The sequence below is a fragment of the Mauremys mutica genome, chromosome 5 (genome assembly GCF_020497125.1).
Source record: "Mauremys mutica isolate MM-2020 ecotype Southern chromosome 5, ASM2049712v1, whole genome shotgun sequence".
In the NCBI taxonomy this organism is placed as follows: domain Eukaryota; kingdom Metazoa; phylum Chordata; order Testudines; family Geoemydidae; genus Mauremys; species Mauremys mutica.
In genome coordinates, this window is record NC_059076.1 from 119619442 (window position 1) to 119641970 (window position 22529).

General features: G+C 42.5%; 2 protein-coding genes across 2 annotated transcripts; one reads left to right on the plus strand and one right to left on the minus strand.

Moving 5' to 3' along the window:
* The first annotated feature begins 143 nt into the window (after nucleotides 1–143).
* Nucleotides 144–7313, plus strand: TADA2B (transcriptional adaptor 2B). The gene is made up of 2 exons (XM_045018704.1): nucleotides 144–425; nucleotides 3415–7313. The coding sequence occupies exons 1-2, from the start codon at nucleotides 156–158 to the stop codon at nucleotides 4405–4407; spliced, it is 1263 nt and encodes a 420-aa protein (XP_044874639.1). The 5' UTR covers nucleotides 144–155; the 3' UTR covers nucleotides 4408–7313.
* Nucleotides 7314–9973: 2660 nt separating this feature from the next.
* GRPEL1 (GrpE like 1, mitochondrial) lies at nucleotides 9974–22324 on the minus strand. The gene is made up of 4 exons (XM_045018705.1): nucleotides 22172–22324; nucleotides 19168–19336; nucleotides 17346–17427; nucleotides 9974–12133 (listed from the first exon to the last, which is right to left on the minus strand). The coding sequence occupies exons 1-4, from the start codon at nucleotides 22240–22242 to the stop codon at nucleotides 11787–11789; spliced, it is 669 nt and encodes a 222-aa protein (XP_044874640.1). The 5' UTR covers nucleotides 22243–22324; the 3' UTR covers nucleotides 9974–11786.
* Between the last annotated feature and the right edge of the window lie 205 nt (nucleotides 22325–22529).

Here is a 22529-nt window from a genome sequence, read left to right on the forward strand (position 1 = left end):
TCATCCTATTGGTTCAATTACGAGGGGCGTGTCAGACAGGTTGGCTCTATTGGGCTCCCTCTACGGGTCCCCGCCCCTTGGGCGCGCTGCCATTGGCCGTCCCTGGGTGTGGGCGGTGCCGCGCGTGCGCAGTGCGGGGCGGCGGGCGGGGTAAGATGGCGGAACTGGGGAAGAAGTACTGCGTGTACTGCCTGGCTGAGGTGAGCTCGCTCCGTTTCCGTTGCACCGAGTGCGCCGACATCGAGCTCTGCCCAGACTGCTTTTCGGCAGGCGCCGAGATCGGGCCGCACCGCCGATGGCACGGCTACCAGCTGGTGGACGGCGGCCGCTTCACCCTCTGGGGGGCCGAGGCCGAGGGCGGCTGGAGCAGCCGGGAGGAGCAGCTGCTGCTGGACGCGATCGAGCAGTTCGGCTTCGGCAACTGGGTAAGCGAGCGGCCGCCGGGCAGCGCAGGGGGCGCGGAGCTCAGAGCCGCTCTCCCCGCCCGGCCTGTCAAGCCGCGGGCTTGTCAGGGAGCCGCTCTCTGAGTCGGTGCGTCGGGACCTGGTTCCGCTCCTCAGTGGGGCTCCTCTGGCTGTGATGTACCGTGTCTATTGCCCCCCGCTCCGCAAAGCGGGCCCACGGCTCCCCAGGGGGCTGATCCGCCCCTACCCCCTCACCCCACATTCCCCGCTGCCCTTCTGCCCATCCACCCCCTGTACAGCGTGTCAGCTGTACGGCGCCTAGGTGCTGACAGCCAGACACCCCCCCTCCCCCAGCGGCTCCTTTCCGCTCAGCCGCGCTCCGTGGTCTGGGTAAAAGTCACAAGTCTTGGAAATATAAACTCTGTCCTCTTGTTGCTCGTTATACCTGCGATCACTGGAACCTGAACACTTTCCACACCATCAGACTTGCTAGTACTGTTTATGCTGCTGCTGCTGGACAAACTTCACTTCTCTGTGTGGGGTATGTAGTCAGTCACTTTCTGGGTCTTATGAATAGGTGTTGAATTGAGTCTCTGGCTAATGATGGCCCATACAACAACTTTCTGGTCATGACCAGGCCAACAGTCTTGGTCCAACTTAAGGCTTCCACTTAAGGGAGTGTCGGAGGGAATGTTGAATTTGTGGTTATTACATCTGTGAAGAAAACCTGAACAAAATGATGCTGAGCTGTCTTACTGACTCTGCAGGAGCCAAAATGGTAACATGGAGGTGGCAACTTCTTTCTTCCTTATCAAGAAGATAACATTGAAATGTTATGACACTTTCGAAGTTAGCATTAACTGTTGATCATGTTAGCGCAAACATCTGTTAGTTTTAGGATAGTATGTAGGGTATGAATAACATCATTTTTTAAATATTCTTGTGCCCTGTGGCATTTGTATATAGTACTAGAGATACAAACGCTGCAGATGCGTGTCTAAAGTCAAAGGCTCTATTAAATAGCTAAAGTAAGAATACTTTCTTAATAAAAAGCTTTTGTGAAACCTTGGGGCTTTATTTTTGTTTTTAATCTAAAACCGACCCATCAGCAACATGGCTTTCAGAAAGGGTCAATCAAGTTTTATGTATGACAGCCTGCCTTTTCCCCCCTGTACCCTGTTTCATAGTCCATAGATTTGTGTGTGTGTGTGTAAATAGTAACCAAAGAATTCCACAGATTGCGCAATAACTTAGTATGTGCAGGGGGGATTCTAGTAAAGGAAGTGCTTCCCCAAAGACTTACAACAGAATCAGTCATCTAAAAAAGAACAGTACAGATTTCCCTTTTTACACAACCTCCCATCCCAGTTTCATTGCAGATTTGACTCTGTTTACTCCTTTGTTCCCTATTCTCATCACACCTGTTTTCATTGTGTTTGTTTTTCACTCCATTATGTCACAACTGTCAGGTCTCACACACTCATCCTTTTTAATCTACACTAACAAAATTTTCTTTGTTTTGGTACAATATAGGAAGTGGACTCAATCACCATTTATGTTGATAATTGCTTGAAACAGGGCTTTTCTTCAGAAAGACAGCAAGATGCCTCAACTCATCCAAGTTCGTACTGTTTAGTGCCCTACTCCACATCCCATTTTTTTCATAAATACGAGGGCAAGTCTTTTGGTTTGTTTTTCTTTTTTTGAAATTCTTACTGCTTAATAAAACCTAATCTCATTAAATACACTTCTTATTTTGATGGCTGTGGCTTTTTGTTACCTAACAGACTAGTCTTGCAGAGACCTGCAAACACTAATCTTTCTCACCTGTGTACTGTGTATTATTTAAAAAAAAAAAGTAAATAGGGGGGAAATATGATCCAAATATTGAACTTCCACTTCCAAATGAGCAAAATTAGATATGAAGGCATCAGTTTTGACTACGTGGCTAAGGCTGCATTAAGAATTACATTTAAAGAACCAAATATCTCCATTTCATGGTTAAATTATTCAATAATCATTAAAACATTGGCACAATAAATATTCATAGAACTGAATTTTGCATCTAAAATTACTACCAACTTCTGCAGGACAAGACGCTTTTTAAAATTTTGTTTAGAGTTTTCCCTCCTCTTAAATTGTGGGTCCTTATCTTTCTTCATGGTTCTCTAGTTATACAACCACATACACACTTGACTAGGGTACTAGACTTAGGCCTCTCATTTGGTTAAATGTACACAGTTTCAGTGTTGTAATCTTTTTTTCCCCCTTCTGTAAAATGTTGGAGTTAAGAGGGTATGAAACTCTGTTGGGAGGGAGGACCTGAGTCATGGAAACAACTTTTATGAGTTTGCCACTTAGTGTAGGAAAAATATGTGCCAAGCAAGCTGTTGAATAAATAGGATTGTTTGATCCTTTCTTGTATTCTGCAAAGAAATGTGTTAACGTTTGTTCCCCAGAGAATTTTGACATATGATTCAACCAGTAGAACTACTCTACTTTTTGCTAGATTTCAGGGACGCTACAATACTGTCAAGGTGCACTTGATATTGAGACATGAAAAGCCTATATTTGGCAGTGGCCCTGAGGATGTCACTTCCAGATGGTGCTCATGTAGATCCTGGTGGTGTCTTGGGATTCACTGAGAAACTGATGTAGCTTGCTGTGTTAATACTCATGGTGCCGGCTTCTACTATTAGTAGCATCTGTCTTAGAGCTTAGTCACTGCGGTACTGTTGGCATCTGTGTACCTTCTAGAAATCTAGCTAGATTGAAGAAACATCTTGGTGGAATAAAGAGATATTATAGGTGGGATGGACTTTATACTGGACCAGAAGACAACGGTGTGAACGCACAGTAGAATGGTTAACCTAAATATTGCTAGAAAAACAAAGAGATTTCAGGTTGATGTGTGGGGAAAACATGAGGTTATCCCTAATAAGTGGGTGTATTTTTAGAACTGAGCTAATAAGGCAAGCCATCACTAATTTCCTTAACTTTCTCCTTCTAGGAGGATATGGCTGCTCATGTTGGAGCATCCCGAACTCCCCAGGAAGTGATGGAACACTATGTAAGCATGTATATCCATGGCAACCTTGGAAAAGCCTGCATCCCTGACACTATACCTAACAGAGTGACAGATCACACTTGTCCCAGTGGTGGCCCACTTTCTCCTAGCCTGACCACACCCCTCCCTCCTTTGGACATATCGGTGGCGGAACAGCAGCAGTTGGGATATATGCCACTTCGAGATGACTATGAGATTGAGTATGACCAAGATGCTGAGACTCTGATCAGTGGCCTTTCAGTGAACTATGATGATGATGATGTGGAAATAGAATTAAAAAGAGCTCACGTTGATATGTATGTAAGAAAACTTAAGGAGAGGCAACGGAGGAAAAACATTGCACGAGATTATAATCTGGTACCTGCCTTTCTTGGGAAGGATAAAAAGGACAAGGAAAAAGCTCCAAAACGGAAGATCACAAAAGAAGAAAAGGAGTTGAGGCTAAAACTGAGGCCTCTCTATCAATTCATGTCTTGTAAGGAGTTTGAAGACTTCTTTGAGAACATGCACAAGGAGAGGGTACTTCGAGCAAAGATTCGAGAACTGCAGCGGTACCGTCGAAATGGAATCACCAAAATGGAAGAGTCAGCAGAATATGAGGCAGCTAGACACAAACGAGAGAAGAGGAAGGAAAATAAAAATATAGCCAATTCCAAGAGAGGAAAGGAAGATGGTAAGGATGGGGAATTTGCTGCTATTGAAAATCTGCCTGGCTTTGAACTCCTATCAGACAGAGAAAAGGTGCTCTGTAGCTCTCTAAACCTGAGTCCGGCACGTTATGTGACTGTGAAAACTATAATTATTAAAGACCATCTCCAAAAAAGACAGGGTATTCCCTCAAAAAGTCGCCTTCCCAGTTATTTGGATAAGGTACTAAAGAAAAGGATTTTAAACTTCCTAACAGAAAGTGGTTGGATATCTAGGGATGCTTCATGAAACTCATCTGAGTTAATGTGAATAAATGGCTCATCATGGGCCAAATGACTGTTACTTTCTCTCCCTCCCCAAAGATAGGATTTTTTTCCTGTAAAACATGAGTATTTACAATCCTCTGTCCAAAAGGATTCTCTTACATTGGATCATGGAAAATACCAAACTGTAACTTCTTGTGTGATCTTAAGGTTAAGTACTTTAAGATAAAGGATTTGCCGCTAAATATTCATTTGCAGAATGAGGTGGATCAGATTTCATCTCTTTTGGAACATTATTGGAATGGATATGTTCTTACTTTGATTTATTCAAATCCAGTAGCCCAAGGCTAGTTGTTACGCACTCTGCTGTTGGACAAAAGGGTTATTAGTGCAACACTTGCTTGTTTTGGGGTGGGAGATGGAAGCATTCATTTGGTGGAGCCTGTCTGTATCACTCTGTCTTCATGGTGCTGGTAACCAAATGAAACGTACAAAAATTCTGAGCTTTGAAGTACAGAACACTTGAAGTGAGCATTTTTGTGAATAGTGCTTAGCTTCCAGCACTCTTTATTCAGTAACAAGGACCTGTATTGTGGTAGAGTGATGTGAGCACATATAGAAAATGCAAGAGGAGGTGAGCCAACAGGATGGGACAGGGACATGGAATATGGTGGTTAAGTTGCTTCCAGTCACTTCCCTCATGGAGCAGATTCTTAAACTTATTTTCACACTGAATTGCCTCTTAGGCAGATTACTCCAGGGTCTGTGCTGGCATAGACCCTGTAGGAAACTTCTATTGCAGACAGATAATTCAGCAGCAACAAAGTTCCCTGCCCCTACTCTGGGCATGGGGGGCTTAACTGGTCCAGCGAAATGTAATGTTCTTCTGAATTTGGTCAGTTGTTAATGTACATTTTCATCTAACACTGATGTACAAACCACTGACATAAAAACATGAGAGCTACTTCAGCGTTGCAGCTAAAGTCCCCTGCTCATTTAAAAAATATGAAACTAAATCAAGCCATTACATGTTGCCTATTGCACATATTTTGCTTAAAATACGTTGAGACAAATTTATTGCAAACGGCAGCAAAAATCTTAATTTGCTACTTGGTCTACTTCAGTACAAATAATGTGATATTTCACTGAAAATGTGACATACCAACCTCGTAGGTAGCTTTGGGGGGGGGAAGGGGTGGGTGGTGGTTGGTGTTTTTTTTGTTTTGTTTTTGTTTTTGTTTTTTTTTTAATTATTGTTAAAGGGCTACAGTCCAAGTTTGGTGCTTGCAACAAACACAAGTTTCTCTTCCCTAACTCGAGCATACAAAAAGAAGTATCTGATCCATAAAACGTTAATCCTATGTATCAGATTTTTAACTGAAGCAGGGAAGGAATCTGAAGAACTAAAGCAGAATTTTTATTGTTACAAGTACCTTACCTGAATGTATCAAATAAAAAAAAATTGGTTATAGTTGATATTCTTGTAAAATGCAGGGAACTATGTGCTATGTAGGGTTTTCTGGGTTTTATGTTTTTTAATTCCTTGATTCCTTGTGTTCATGCTGGCTTTCTTTCCTTAGTGTCCCTGTTTGGAAAGGTCTCTCACAGTAAGCTAACTTATGTTTGGAATGCAGACACTCTGAACATTGGGACTTGAAGATTTATTATGATAACTAGGGAAAAAAAATTGAGCATTCAGAATGTCTCAACACTTGTTTTGATATTTCATGCAGTGGACAGAGAAGTAATCACCAAACCATGTAATATTCTTTCAAGCTGCAGAGTGAATTCTGAGTGTTCTTAATTCTCAGTGTATCCAGCATTACCAAAACAGTGTTAACTGTGAGTCCTAAAAAGAAAAAAATATTAGTACAAAAGCCAGCATTTCCAAGGGAATCTTTGGTGCCTTTTTCTTTGGAGCTTGGTATTTTAAGCCTCTTCAGAAAGGCAAGGACTGCGTCCCCAGCTGTGTAATGCTTTGTTTATCATAACTGTAAATGGCTTGTTGTAAAATACTTAAGACAAAACTGTCAGTCCCACTTTTTTGTTTGCAGTATAAGTGACTGCAGTGTGCTCAACAGCTATGAGAACCACCTCCACCTGCCGTGTGTATCCTTTTGTGCATGCACAAGTTCAGATACTACAAACTGTGATAAGTTTCCATGCTCTACTTACATGGAAAGGGGAAAGATGTTCTCAAGCTGTCTCTGTTTTCAGGCATGGTACTGGATTAGATGGTTGGTTCTTCTTTTCAATTTGTAAACCCTGTTATCTGGGTGCCATACCATCACCATACATTCAGTATTCTGGAACCTCAGCTGCATAAATAACTTTTTCATTTAGTAGCTTTTTAAATCTACATCACTTTTATACTTCTAAGGTGCTCTGGCACAGCTCTTAGTGGGTTTAATTGAAGCAATATTCTGAAGCCCATCTGATGGATAACTAAAAGAATCAGACTTTTAGGCACTCATATGATTCAACTAAACATTGTATAAATCAGTTCTTCTGCATTTACACTTTTTGTAGTTTCTGAATTCCTCAGCCCTTCCAAAAATGTTACTTTGGTGCTAGACATAACTTATTGAAGATCTGAATGAATGTAAAATAAAGTATTTTTAAAGTATGGAAACCATGGATATCAGTACTTATTTCAATCCTGGAAGCAGATTCAATGATGCAAGAGTGTTTATTAGCTTTGAATGCTAATCTGTTGGAAAGGGCTTCCCTAGAAGCAAGGTCTCATTGTCAACTATCCTTTTATTTAAAGATGTCTTGGGCTAGAGCAGGGGTGGCCAACCTGTGGCTCCGGAGCCACATGCAGCTCTTCAGAAGTTATGCAGCTCCTTAACTCCGGGGATGGAGCTACAGGTGCCAACTTTCCAATGTGCTGAGGGGTGCTCACTGCTCAACCCCTGGCTCTGCCACAGGCCCTCCCCCACTCCATCCCTTCCTGCCCCCTCCCTCGCTCCTGCCCCCCACCCTCGAGCCTCCTGCATGTCATGAAACAGCTGATCAGGAGGGAGGGGGAGGCACTGATCGGTGGAGCTGCCAGTGGGTGGGAGGCCCTGGGAGCAGGGTGGGGGAGCTGATTGGGGGGGGGTCTGCTGATGAATTACTGTGGCTCTTTGGCAATGTACATTGGTAAATTGTGGCTCCTTCTCAGGCTGGCCACCCCTGTGCTAGATACTGCTCTTCAGCATTTTCATATGGAATTGATCTCTTAGCCTAAGCCTTCCTTCTGTTATGAGTGAACTCTTTTACATGTGCCACGCAGTTATCCTAATCCAGTAACTGACTGAAACTGTACTGCTTTTCTGGGGCAGAGGCTAATATTTCATAAAAGCTCTCCAAACAATACCAGTGTATATACATATATATCCTTTCTTGTGCTGAATTAATCCTAACTTGCATGTTGCTAATTCATGAGGAACTGTTTTTAAACATACATGCTATTTTTGACTTTCAGTGGATGCCTCAAATAGCAATATAGCTCATCTGTCCTAAGAGTTGAAATGAGCTTAAACTGACAGCTGAGCTTGTGTTTGGAGTACTGACCCTGTACTACAAGCAGTGATACCCTCTACTTAAGTAAGCTACTATATCCTAGCCCTAACACTATACATCTATTGTGATCAACCAAGTTCCAATGAAGCCTTACCCAACCAGCTCTCTTTGTAACTATGAAACATTCACCCTCCCTTTACTAATGTGTACTAATCAATTTTGATTTTAGCACTTTTTGCTGCTGGAGGGCTTGTACTAGTATGCTGGAATTAGGGAAACCCTCCCCAGTATTCTGTAGCTGTTCAAGGTGCTAGAATGGTTCTAGTGGACTTGCATGAATCAGGGTGCAGGAACGGTGTTAGGCTTCAGTTAAACCGAAGCACTTTACCATTTTTCTTCTGTAGGGCTGGTGTAGCAGTAGTGTGTGCCACTCAATCTCTTTTTAATAAAGTTCTTGCAAGATACTTTTGCATGTATGCCAATTACTCTTAAACTACAGTAACATAATACTGCAAAGCGGGAAGATAGCAGCTTCGTGTTAAGTGTATTCAGGTCAGTAGGCTTTTTAAATCAAACAGTGCATTCATTTGAAGTGTGCTCTGGTGTAGCTGTGCTATACTCACGCCATGTGCTGCAGTCATGTAAAATCTAACTAGTGGGGGCATTGTGCATATACACATTTTAACAGATTTCTTCCCATTGTATATCTGAGTTGTTTTTACATTAATAAAGTCTTTTTCATTACTGTTAGTGATGGCGCCTCTATTTTAAGGAAAGGCAGTGTCAGGTTTGTGTTACTGGTCCAATGTTGACTTGGGGCTGCTTCTCCTGTCTCCTTCCTCAGCCCCATATGCTGTACTTCCTGCTACTCATCTTCCCCCTTTCTTTCATGCTAGATTGCAGATTGAGGAGAGGAAGGGAAAGAGGTGGTAGGTGAGCCTATTTTCCCCCACCCCTCCTGCCTGCACTGGTTCTTGGTATATAGCTGGTCACGCAGTCTCTGTTGCATGGACTCTCAAATGGGAAAGGAGACTGGGCACAGACACACTAAAATAAAAGGGGCTAATACTGCCTCAATTTAAAAAAAATCCAGTTTCCTGCTTATGGATTTGTGCTTAGGTCAGTATCTAGCTGTTTTGAGCCCTGTAGGTGGGCTATATGCACAATGTATAAATCAGTTCACCTTGTCCTTTTTGCTGCAAGCTCCAGCCTGTTGCTAAGTGGGAAAAGCGACAACTGAAACAACTAGTGTCACACTAATTGCTCTCTCTCCCTTTTCAAGGGAGGGAATTTTCAGCTCTTTCAACAGCAAACTTGTTTAACCAAAAACTGCACCTCAAGCTGCTATATTTGTAACTAGAGTAATGTTGCCCAAGTAAGCCACTGCTCCGAAATCAGGGGGAAAGCAGTAAAAAGCTGTCCATGGATATATGTGAGTAGATCTCAAGAATGTGTCACTTTTACTGTGCCCCCTTGATGTCTCATTGCAGAGACAATGTTGATGTTATAAATATAGTGTTCTGCAGTCTAGGTCAGTTAATCCAAAACAATCCATACTGCAGCAATCCCCCTTGTTTGTGCTAGTGTCATGTTATGTCCAAACAGTTGCTTAACAGAAGCATGAGGCTGTGAGCAGCATCAGACACTTCCCAGGCCTCACAGAGACACAATTGAGGCACTCAGACCCCAAAGGAGAGACAGTCATGACTGTGTCTGCTGGAGTCTAATTGTGATCACCTACAGTTAGCACAATGACAGATTTCTCACAGCCGTGGGCAAAGCTTGTTTTGTGGATGCAACATAAAGCCTTACCACTTTTTATTCCCTTCCCCCTTCAACACCTGCTGTAAGTCACAGAATCAAATACCAGTAGGGTGATATCTATCCATTGATACAAAGTATATTAGAGCACAAAGTACTTTGCTAATTGTTTTCTTATTCAGGTGTTAAAAACTTATGGCACCAGCATGCTTTAAATTAATGCAGCTAGATTGGGGGGGGCGGGGGGAGTTGCCATTACTGCATTCTCCACCATTTTATTTATTAAGTTGTAGAATAACTTAGAGGATGAAGACACCATGGGCTAATGTACAAATACCTGATGATTTATTCATTGAGCAGTTAATTGGTATGAAATCAGCAGCTGTTGGCCAAGACAATGGTGATAAAATCTCTCTCAATATATATCGAGAGAGAGAGGGAAGAAAGACTCCTTCCCTCTTAAAAAAAAAAAAAAAAATCAAAGAAGTGTTTGATTTGCTTTCTAATTTGCCATGTTCGAAACTAAATAAATATCCAGACTTTTTGCCTGAATGGAGACCAGTTTAAAGGGAACAAACTAGGCCCTCTGCTATTACAAATCAGCTGGCATGGTGCTATCAAATAATTCATGAGGGGTGCAGCAAGAGATTTAAAAAGTCATTCTCTCCCTCCTCCCACTACTACACAGAGTGGGTTCAGAGAATACAGGGATACAGGCACCCCTGTAACTGTAGCTAAGAATTCCTCACAGCTGACTCCCAGGTTTAAGGTAACACATGCCTACACTACAAATCAACACCCAAAAATTTCGGGGTGGAATTTTTAAGAGTGCTCAGCTTTAGCCTAACTGCTCCCACTGAAGTTACTGAGAGTTTTACCCAAGACTCCAGTAGCAACAGTTAGGCCCATGTTGAGTGCATTTGAAAGTCACACCCTCGATGTCCAATGGGTGGGATGTAAACATTTGATGAAGTAGAGGGAGGATGTTTTACAACATGGGTACCTTTTTGGCTAAGAGGGAAGGGATAGGCCTGGTTATAGCCAATCATAGCTGAGGTTAACATAGGAACAAGATCGAAGTAAATGCCCAGCATAACCATCTCTGTTCATAAAGTGATGCTGCTTCCCAGCTAGTGTAGTCAAGGCTAAAACATAAACCAATAAACAGGAAAATAACTCTTATTAAGAAATGTAAATGAAGTAGAGTTCATTTGTGTTGTCTGATCCAGTTACTTTTAACCATGATCACCAGGTCTTTATACAGCCACATGAATTATAAAAGGTAACAGATGCCAAAACCACTTTTATATACTTTTCTGGTGGTTACTATTTTGACCTTCAATATAGTTGCAAATAAAATTTGCATAGCAAACTGATTGTATTAAAAAATCCAGAGATTAGACAGTTTTTTCTTCTATAACTACTTCAATGCCATACAAATATTAAATGGTTTCCTTGAGAAGAGATTATGAAGCATATGAATAAAAGCAATGAAGCCAATCCCCTCCCCCCTGTATTTTATTTATTTACAACCTCTTAAGCCCAGATCAGGAATGACACAGGTGTTGAAACTTTTGTTGTTCAAAGAAAGGCCCTATTCCAGGAAACAGACACATCATAGAAACAGCAATCCACCAAGCGAGCAAGCAGCTGATGAGTGTGTTTGCTTTGTGAAAGATGGTGTGGGCATTTAAAGACAGTTAATTACATGTACTGCTTCACAGTGATACTAGGAAATGCAACACAAAAGGACACAAAGTCAAAGGGTTCTTCATTCTAAATAGTGATCCAACTGTTACAATGCAGTTTCCTGTGGATATATTTTGTACCTTTCAACTTAACATACCTTCAGGAGCCAGGATTATTACAGATAAAATGTTATCCAAAATACAGATGGTTTAAGGGCTCTTGTATTTTGCACTTAAGCAGAGCTGACAATACAAAAAATACACTCTGGAGGTCCATCAAATTATTTATGGTCCATTAGGAAAGGCAATTGCAGCATTTGCTTCAGTTTCACTGGTTAATTTAAGCCTTCCACAGAGTGTGGGAATGGAGAAATAGCACATTGGAAGAGGAAAACTAGTCAGCCATCTAACAGTTGTATGGCATTTTTAATTCTTATACGTTGGGCCACTAGGATTCTTTGACAACTCCCACCAAGGCAGGCCTCAAGGTACGCCCATGCAGCTTATAGCCAACCTTAGATACTAATGCAATGGTACCAGGCTCCTTCCCTTCCATGGGAGCATGGAACAAAGCTTCATGTTCATAGGGATCAAACTTGGCTCCAACAGGATTCAGTTTGAGCAGGCCGTGCTTTTTGAACACTTTTTGAATCTGTACTTCTGTCATGACAAGACCATCATACAGGTTCTTCAGATGAGGGTTTTCATCCTTGAGTTCCTCCTTTGGAACACTCTCAGTTGCTTTTTCCAAAATGTCAGCAACTTCCAGTAAGTCCTTGCAGAAGCTCTGAATCCCTGTAACGAGATGGACAGCCATAAATCACAAGCAACATCAAATTAATTCTTCTTAAGGGGATATAGTTAAATTTACATTTAAAAAACCCTAGTATTGTTACAGTTATCTGAGATCAGGGGAAAGTTAATGTTCCTCATCCACGCCCCCCTTATTAGTCTGTGCATTTATGCAGTGTCAGCATCCCTTGTTTGTGTAGATTTTGTCATACAGCCGTAGAAGAGAGCGTTCTTAAAACAGGAAAATGCAATTATAAAACCAAAAAGTCAGAGGTGGACTAATGGGCAGGTGTTATAAATAAAACTACTTGACTCATTTGTTAAATTATGAGTAGATTTCAAATTGATACTAAATCAATTTCACTTATGCACTTTTTTCAAACATCTTATCAAGGGAGTTAGATTTCTGAGTTCCTGCAGGCCACCAACCTAATAATATAAAAATACAGAAGTGGATTGTTTGATTCTGAAGTAGGGAAAGTATACAACTCCCTCACCAAGTGATCCAATTATTATTAAATTAGCCAAGAGACACAAACACCATCACCACCCTCAAGTTAAGTAATTCACTTTTTCCTCTCCCATCCTGGGATTTTTCTGGTATCACGCCTATTTTGTCCAATCTCTCACATTGTTGTCCCACATCTGCATCTTCACTTGAGCTGCTAAAGCTGCTCATAATAGCACCGAATGGGGAAAAAGGGAGAGGAAGCAGGCCCTTACTCAACCAGTAGCCTCACTGACATGAACAGGGACAGAGCTGAAGATCTTACTCAGCAGAACTCCTTCCCCTGTTTCCCCCCATGTGCCATTTAAAGAGGTGGGTTCTGAAGCCACACCTTCTGCCCAAAACTCCATTGGCTAGTTTCCACAGGGGATTTTAACTGAGTCCCATAAAGCTCTTCCAGTTCATCCCACTCCAAGAAGAGCTATAGCACAATGGCTGTGTCCCCTAAAGCTGCTTGCTGGCTAGCTACAGTCATGGTCAGTTAACTTCATCTTGCCAGCTGTAGGGCCGTCTTCAGAAAAGTGGTAATGGAGAGTGGGGGAGATTTTTCAGGAGGAGTGATATATTTCCATATAAAGGTGAGCCAATGAGATGCTGCATTATGAACAAAATCAAGTCAAGAATATTAAAGCCTAGATTATAACCAGGGGAATTGGTGTAACCAGGACACCAGGATTAGGTGTGAATAAGTTCTAGCAGAGAACTGGGTGAGACTGGCCTATGTGGGTGCCACTTAATGCATTTAGATATTCCCTCCTCCACTGAAAAGGCTTTTTTTGGATATTACCAAGGGGCAAAGTTATGTACATCAGCTAAAATTGAAGTAGGGTGCTGAGCTAACAGTATCCATGCAAGAACTCTATAGGGACCCTGGCTGCTCAGGGAAACTTTCCAAGTAAGTTTCAAGTCCACTTGATTCCTTCCTCTATGCAGGCCTAGAACCTGTGCAAAACAATGCAGACTTTACCAGAAAGGCCATGCAGTCACTTTAATATCTGCATAGTTCGATACGGGTATCTTTAGACTCCGATAATGGATATGGGATTGTCAAATGCTAAGCAAATGATTTCAAACTTAACTAACCAAAACTTCAAGTATAGCTACCTTAACCACTGAAAGACCCAAATTAAGCTTACAGATAAAATGGCCACACCACAGAGTATGCAGCTAGTTTATGGTCCAGAGCAGAGTGAAAACTTATTAACTTTCAGAGAATCATAGAAATGTAGGGCTGGAAGGGACCTTGAGAAGTCATCAAGTCCAGCCTGCACTGGGGCAGGACCAACTAAACCTAGACCATCCCTTACAGGTGTTTGCCCAACTGGTTCTTAAAAATCTCCATTCCACAACCTCCCTTGGAAGCTTATTCCAGAGCTTAACTCTACGCTGAGTTAGAAAATGTTTCCTAATATCTAACCTAAATCTCCCCTTCCTGAAGATTAAGGCCATTCTTGTCCTATCTTCAGTGAATATGGAGAACAATTGATCACCATCCTCTTTATAACAGCTTTTAACATAGTTGGAGACTGATATCAGGTCCTCCCTCAGTGTTCTTTTCTGGAGACTAAACATGCCCAGTATTTTTTTTTTAAACTTTTCTTCATAGGTCAGGTTTCCTAAATCTTTTATCACTTTTGTTGCTTTCCTTTGGACTCTCTCCAATTTATCTACATCTTTCCTAAAGTGTGATGCCCAGAATTGGACATACTCCAGCTGAGGCTTCACCAGTGCAAAGCAGAGTGGGACAACTACCTCCCATGTTTTACATACAACACTCCTGTTAGGCTAATATTCTGGGGTGTACTTTTTCACAACTGCATCACATTGTTGACTCATTCAGTTTGTGATTCACTATAATTCCCACCTACCCAGCTGTTTCCCATTTTGTAGTTGTGCATTTGATTTTTCCCATTCCTAAGTGCAGTACTTTGCACTTATCTTTATTGAATTTCATTTTGTTAAACTCAGACCAATTCTCCAATTTGTCAATATCAATTTGATTTCTAAGCCTGTCCTCTAAAATGTTTGGAACCCCTCCCAACTTGGTGTCATCACAAGTTTTATAAGCACACACTCCACTCCTTTATCAAGTCATTAGTGAAAACTATTGAGTAATACCAGACTCAGGACTAACTCCTGCAGGACCCCACTAGATATGCCATCCCATTCATGATAGCAAACCATGAATAACTATCTTTCCAGTAGGGTCTTTCAACTGCTTATGTGCCCCCCTCACAGTAATTTCATCTAGACTGCATTTCTCTAGTTTGCCCTTCTGCTGCTTACAAGATAACCAAGGAGGTCTCAGATTTGAAATTAACAAGCTTAGTCCAGTTAGAGTTTGCAGTTTACAAGTACTTGCACTTTGTGCTGTTGTGGATATCTGAATAAATCTCAGCATAGAGCTTCTGTTCCCTCAATAAAATAATTAGCCAAGTGTGAATGGACAATTTTACAATCATGTAAACAATCTTTTTTTTTCCACTCAAGATTTACTTGAGTCTTTCGTACTGCTGTAGCATCCAGGGGCCCCCAATGATGGATCAGAACCCCACTGTGCTAGGCATCATACTAGTATGAATGCTCGTGAGAAGTGAATTTCAAATTAAAGTATTCAAATGTTCATGGAAACTGTACAAGAGTCCTGAATGTTGCTGAACTGAAGTCTGCTTTTTAATCTTTATTTAATTGGCTATCCTGGTTTTAGGCTTTAACTGTGTTAAACTAATGTTAACATGTAACCATTCATATTGCTACATTTTGTCAACTGTAGGTTAGGAAAGATGATGAAACAGTTATAGGCTCAGATCCACAAAGGAACCTAAATCCCAGATGTAGACACCACTGCAATTCACAAAACCGCCACTTGGCTGCCTCCTAACTCTGTAGGTGCCTAAACTCAACACCTAAATTTATTCTGTAAGTGTCTTCGAAATGCCTTAGTTTCTATCTCTGAGTATGCACACTGCTGCCTCAGGCAAGAGCCCAGACGCTTACCCTTATGCCTAAGGCTTAACGCGATCTTTAAACCAGGGGAAGATAGGTAGGGCAATGGCTATCTTGCCCATGAGTCCCAATCTGGTGGGCATGTGCTAAGCTTGCCTTACTCAACACAAAATTGTTGGGGGCAGGCCATGGCAGCAGAGGGACCTTTAGCTCAGTGGTTAGAGCATTTACTTAGAAAGCAGGAGATCACAGTTCAACTGTCCCTTCTGCCTGAGGAAAAGAGATTTGAACACGGGTTTCCTACCTCACAAGTCACTAATGCCCTGGTCACAGGACTATGGGATATTCTGATGCAGGGGTCTCAATATCTCATTTTGAAGTCACTCAATTTTGTATATTTGCAGTGGCCAGATAAAGTAAGAATACAACTACAGTCCAGTGGTTAGGCACTCTCCTGAGTGGTGGGAAATGCCTATTCAAATCCTCTCTCCTCTTCAGGCAAAGGGGGGGGGGGGGAAATAACCAGGTCTATCACATCCAAGATGAGTTCCCTAACCACTGTGCTAAAGGTTATACGGTAGGCAGCCCGGAGCCAGTATGTATGGAGTTAGGTGGATATTGCCACTGTTATGGCAAGAAACAGTTTTTTCCCACACATCGACCAACATAGTTATACCACTTTAAGTGCAGACCTGGCCTAAGTCCCTTTGTGGATCTGGGTCACAGTGCTATCTTTTGCTACTGCAATATTTATAATACAATACCATTTCCATTTTGCACCTTTGTTTTCAAAGGGTAAAAAGAGCTATTGAAATATGCTTAAGTCAGAACTGTCAAACATGACATAAAAAGACACTTAGCACAATTAGCATTCCTTGAAGTTGGTGGCAGTTGCATGTGCTCAGCCCTCTGAAAATCTAGCTATTTACTTAAGTTAACATTAAGCATTCATGAGTTTTGGCATTCAGACTTACCAGAAAAATCTATTTAAATTTCAACAGGCTTTCACAAAAGTAATAAGAAAGCAAATAGTTGAGATCACTTGCACTCAAATTTAAGATTGAGTTTGGGGATGAAGGGGTGGGGTGTTAGACCTGGGAAGAGGAAGAGAATTCATGCTACAAGTTGCACTGGGACTTCACCAGTCCTATATGTATTGGGTTTGGCTCCCTCACTTTCTACAATGAAAGCTCACAAGCAGTTAAATTCATAATATGGACTATGTTGCCCCTAGGTATTAAACAGCTAAAACTTTCCTAGTAAAAGCAGCAACACTTCACTGCAGTATGGGAAATACTTTCCTTGTGAAACTGGTATAATAATGCCACATGTAATAAATCCAACAAATGCAGATCCAATCATGAAGATTGTACATCATGTCAGTGTACACGGGCCATTATGACTCATAAACTTAAGTTTCTGGAAAATTTTGCAGACACCAAGCAATCCAGAGTTTTTTGAGGAATCCAGGTACATCTAAATCTAATGCTTCTAAAACTCACGCAGTTTTACACCCATCCAGTGAAACCGTAATGACACTGAAGCATCTCAAAATCACTTTAAATTTAAATCAGGACGCTAACATTTCAGGTTCTCAGCAACACGTTATAACAAGGATACGACAATATATCTGGGAGTTCCAAATGGTGGGAATTGTGGGTGAGTGGCAGTGTCCATTCTGAATTTCCAAGTTTAATTTTTCAATTAGTATTACAGCACCTTACAATACAACTCGTGCACACAAGTAAAGTCTCCACCCACCATACAACTTTGCCTCTTCTACCAATTTCTGGCTTCTTTGCCTCAAGTTTTCTGTATCTGCCAGGGCTCGCTTGTACTTGTCCTGAGGAAGAAGATAAAGCATATTGCAGAAAAGATCCCATTACAGTCTGTATACTGCATGCCAATAATTCAAACCAAGGCTCATATTCTATTAATTTCATGACAAAGCAGCAGTTTAACAAGCTAGACTCTGTGGTTTATTATGTTATTAAAAGTTACATCTAAATTCCAAACAATATTTGTACTTAGCACTTCAAATGAGCGTACAAAGGCCAATCCTCATGTCCTTGTGATGTAGGCGTGCATTAGCCTCATTTTGCAGGTGGAAAAACAAGAGAGGGTGCAGTACTTCTGTGTTCACTCTCTTGCCCACAAGTGGTTCTTTTTGTTTTTTAGGGGACTTGGGGCAGGGAGGAGATACAGGGAGGTGGCACAGGAAGAAAAGATGTGCTTCCAGGCTCTCAGGCCCAGATCCACCAAGGTATTTTAGGCTCCTAACATCCATCAAAATCTATGGAAGTTAGGAACCTAAATACCTTGGTGGATCTGGGCGTCAGTGTGGGGTGGTTTTTTTATTCTTAACTAGAGCTGTGAAGTACTGAAATGTCAAAAAGTTTGCCTCTCCTAATCCCTTGTACGTTCCAAACCAGACTTAGTACATCACATGGGATACCTCTGCACTGACTCATTATGCTACAACCATGGCATGAAGTTGTCTTTTTTTATTTTTGTGTCAATCCATTTGTTAGCAGCAGAGCAAAATAGTCTTACTTAGCCACTGGTTGGTGAACTGTTCCCACATCCTCCCAGACCTCCTATTTTAACCTGAACCCCACACTACAAGGGAATAGGACACTTCTGTACCTCTGCTTCCTGGCACCTCCGCTCTCTACCAGCTGAGGAAGGAACGCTACAATTTAGCCCATGAATACGAATTTATCACATGGCAGAGTCACCATATACTAGTTCTTTCATCATAGTAGCCAACATCTTCAGATTGCAGGGGCTACCTGTTTGCTCAGCTTTACCTTCCAAAACCTGTCTGCTCATGCTTCTTTGACTAAGGGAGAGACAAGGTGGGTGAGGGAATATCTTTTATTGAACCAACTTCTCTTGGTGAGAAAGAGATAAGCCTCTGAGTGCAATTCCAGGAAGAAGGAATGAGCATGCAGACCAGAATGCTGAAAATAAAAGAAAGGGCTTCAGGTCTTAGGTTATAAGTAAAAATTAATTTGGTCTCAGTTCAGGCATAAAGACATTATGCAGTTTGGCACCACTGGAAGTGCCTGTCGGAGAGAGATGCCAAGAAGCAAAACAGTAGGTTTTGCCACTGCAGGCTGGGGAAAAAGTGGGTTGGCAGAATTTGGAGAACTCTGCAGAGTGTATTCATATGTTGTGCCTCGCTCATGCCACTGCTATTGTTATCAATATAACCACTAAACTCAGATTTAGTTCTATACTGGATAAAAAGGCTAACTTCTCCAGGATTACTAAATGAGAAAGAGAGGCTAAGGAGAAAGTGTGAGTAAAGATAAAGTAGCTTATGTTCCCAGGCCTCAGTGAGGAATATTATCACCCACATTTTTCTAGATTGAAAAATAAGGCCCAGCGAGCCTATTAGCAGTCTGTTCCCAGCAAAATGACTATGTACTACTAATGGACTAAACTTAAAGGGAAAAGTCCAATTAGGATAATCCAAATCTATAATATTACATAGTCTTCTCCACCTTGTGTACAGTGTACTTGGAACTTCACACTTTTCCTAAAATGTGTGCATGCTGGCTGACTAAAAGACCCTTACAGTCATTTCTTTTAGTTGTTCTTCCAATTTGGCTTTTTCTTCAATGAATATCTTCTCAGCAGACATTGGTTCAGCCTTCGGTTTATTCTGGCTCTGACTCTGGTCATCTTCCAAGTTCTGTCCAGTGCTTTTCTGTTGTGTTGCTATGCAAAGCAACCGTGGAGAAGTCCTAAAGCAAACATAGTCAGAGCAATAGTCAGCTGCTCATCCTAGGAAAGATTAGTGGGTTTTGGTCATACTGAACACTTGATTTGCCTTTATCACATACAGAAGAAACCTCCATCCTAAAGCCAGAAAAATGATTTATGAAGAAACTAGGGCTACAGTCCTGCAAGCCATGTGCATATGCTAAACTGTGAGTAGTCCCACAGTGCATAAGATTTGCAAGACCTTAGTCTGTAGTTCCTTGCTAACTGTAACTCTGTATCCAATGCAGGGCTTTGGAGCTGTGCTCTGGCTCCGCTCCAGCTCCAGGCAAAAACCTGTAGCTTCACTACTCCGGAGCTGCTCCGTGCTCCAGCTCCGCTCCAAAGCCCTGATCCAATGTGATATGGAATGGTGTCCACAAGAATCTCTGCAGTCTTGACAGCCCAAAACTAGAAAAACTCTACAAGTTGGCCTAATCATTGTTCCATCTACCTGCACCTCTGCTGCTATTCAAACTATCTTGGGGAAAAAATATCTTGGAAGCATGCACAGAAAGCTTGAAATTACACGCTTACCATAATAGAGGTAGTATTTTCCTTCCCTGTTTAAAAAGAGGTGACTGCTCACTAGCTTTTTTGCCCCAAGTCCTGCAATTATTATGAGGCCTGGCATGTTTTTAAATAAAAACTTATTTGAGAACACATTTAGGAACACTAGTTAGAACTAAATCAGGCCTGAAAGGTATGCTGAAGCCTCAAGTCTTTAGTCACACCAATTTACTATTCTCTAGTGTTCAAGCATGATGGAAATCTTTTAATCATTAGCTGGATTCAGGTTCTCCTGTACAGCTGCAGGTGCCATTCTGCAGCAAGACAGCCACCACTAGCAGGAAATACAGGAAAGCACATTTTAATTATTTCAAATAAAGATTTATTAAGTTTACTAGGGAAAGTTTCAGATGGTTGAGGGAAAAATGAGGGCTACTTCCTTTTCATTGGGAATATAATTTGGAAACAAATCAACAATTTACTTTCCTAATGTCCTGATTAATTTACATTTAAGGCTGAAGTCTCATGATGCAATAATCTGCAACACTTCAGTCACTAAGTTTCCTCTAAAACAAGGAATTGGAATAACTACCTGCTGGTGAAAAATCCAGAAAACACCTGCTATCTCATCTGTAAATGGCTTGTCCAAAAATTGAAGTATTGTGAGTAACTCAGAATCAGCAAAAGAATTCTATTACACTACTGATTCTTTGGCATCAGCAGAAATGGAGGTCTTTGCGTAATCATCTGTATCTGACATTTCTTAGTGGTTCATTTAATTTAAAATATCTATTATTTAGGACAGTAGTTATCAAACTTATTTGACTGTGACCCCCTTCTTTGTGTCTCTAGTAGTTTACACCCTCCCAGCCCACCCCACAAGTACACATACCAATAAAAAAAATCAATATGCAACTCCCGCTAAATATTAAAAACAACCAGTCAGGCATTGAGTCAAACAGAGCCATTTCAGTATATAGCAATGTAAATTTTAAGTAAGATGCTGCTTACAGGCATCAGACTCCTGTTACTAGGGTGATGGGCATGCCTGTTTTTTGGAGCAGAGCAATTCTATGAATTTCATAAATGAGCCAACAATCCATTGTAATAAGAGCAAAAGCAAAACTGCGATTGTGGTTGATGCTGCAAATGGATTAATAACTTGGCATAATGCTATGCAATCTTAACAGAAATCCATCAAAATGCACAGCGCCATCTGAGGACCTGATATGTCTGGATGAATCAGCTTTGCTAGCTATTCATTGCTGTGGGTAAAGTGTGCACAGTAATATTTTTTGTCCTAAAAGTTTGTCATGCCCCTCACCCTCAAATACATTCTGCGTGCCGCTGGCCCCTGCTCCCCACTTTGAGAATCTCTGCTTTGGAATGATTTTGTGCCCATTTTTCCATGAATGAGAGGTGCATGTGTTGGGGCAGCAAGTGCAGAAATAAGATAGCACATGAGGACAATCTTCTTTCCCTCACGTATCTTTGCCTCCCTTCCTACAAGTGACTCTAGGCCTTTAGTCACAAAGCCCCATACGCTTAGAACACCTCCCTCTTACATCTTGCATCAACAACTTAAAACCTATAAGCCTACACACAGGTAGGCACTACCATATTTATTTAGATGCCTTAATAAATACAGATGCAGCTGATTAACTTGAGTGAGTTTGAAAGCTGCCCGAGAATCTCTTCACTCCAACCTGTGCTCTCTTTTAAGAAATAAAGCACCTTTATCCTAGACACCCATTGCTGAATGACCGTAGCTACTGGCTCCCACCCCCTTGCTTTGTCTATCATTAAATCCTTCAACAAAAACGCTTCCAAACTGCATGAGCTGTGAAACATGACGTTTTGGGGAAAAACAGGACATGACACACGACATGCAGTAATCACATGGGCTGCCTCCCTCCCAACAAACCGGTCAAGCTTAAACCCCCTCTCCCACGCTTGGGGGTCGGGGGGAGGATGAGACCATGACAGGGGCATTTCCCTCTGGATGGCAAGGAGATATGCCACACGGAGCTGCACAACGCCATCCCCTAAAGCACAGCGGGGCGAGCGGGCAGAGACCCTGCTGTGGGCGGGGCTTCCCTAGGGCCTCGCCTATAAAACGCAGGCCCCAGGGCAGGCGCTGAGCTCGGCTAAGCCGGAGGAGCTCGGCGGAGGCCCAGGCGGGCCGGCTCCCACCCGCCCCCGCCCCAAGCGAGCTCAGCGGCAGTTCGGGGGAGGGTCTGCGCTGCCCCTGCCGCCCCTCCGCGCGCTCCCGGGGCCGGAGCGCCGGGCTCACTCCGCCCCGCCCTTACCGCAGCGGGCAGCTCAGCAGCGGGTAGCGCCGCGGCCTCAGCAGCAGCCGCACGCACCGAGCCGCCGCCATGGCCTCTCCGAGCTGAGTGCGTGCGGCTCGCTCGCCGCCCAACGCCCGGGGTCACGGCCCAGCCACGGCCCAATCAGCGGGAGGGGCACCCCTCCGGGGCCGAGAGTGACGGGACCAAGCTCCAATCAGCCGGGCCGGCCGCGCACGTGGGGGTGGGGCCTGCCCCCTTCCTGGCTCATAGCGCGCTCGGGTGAGAAGAGTTGAAAGGTCGCAGACGACTCCGCTGCCTTCGCTTAGGGGCGAGGCCACTGGTGAGGGCTGGGCGTGGCCAATGGGGAGGCGGGGGG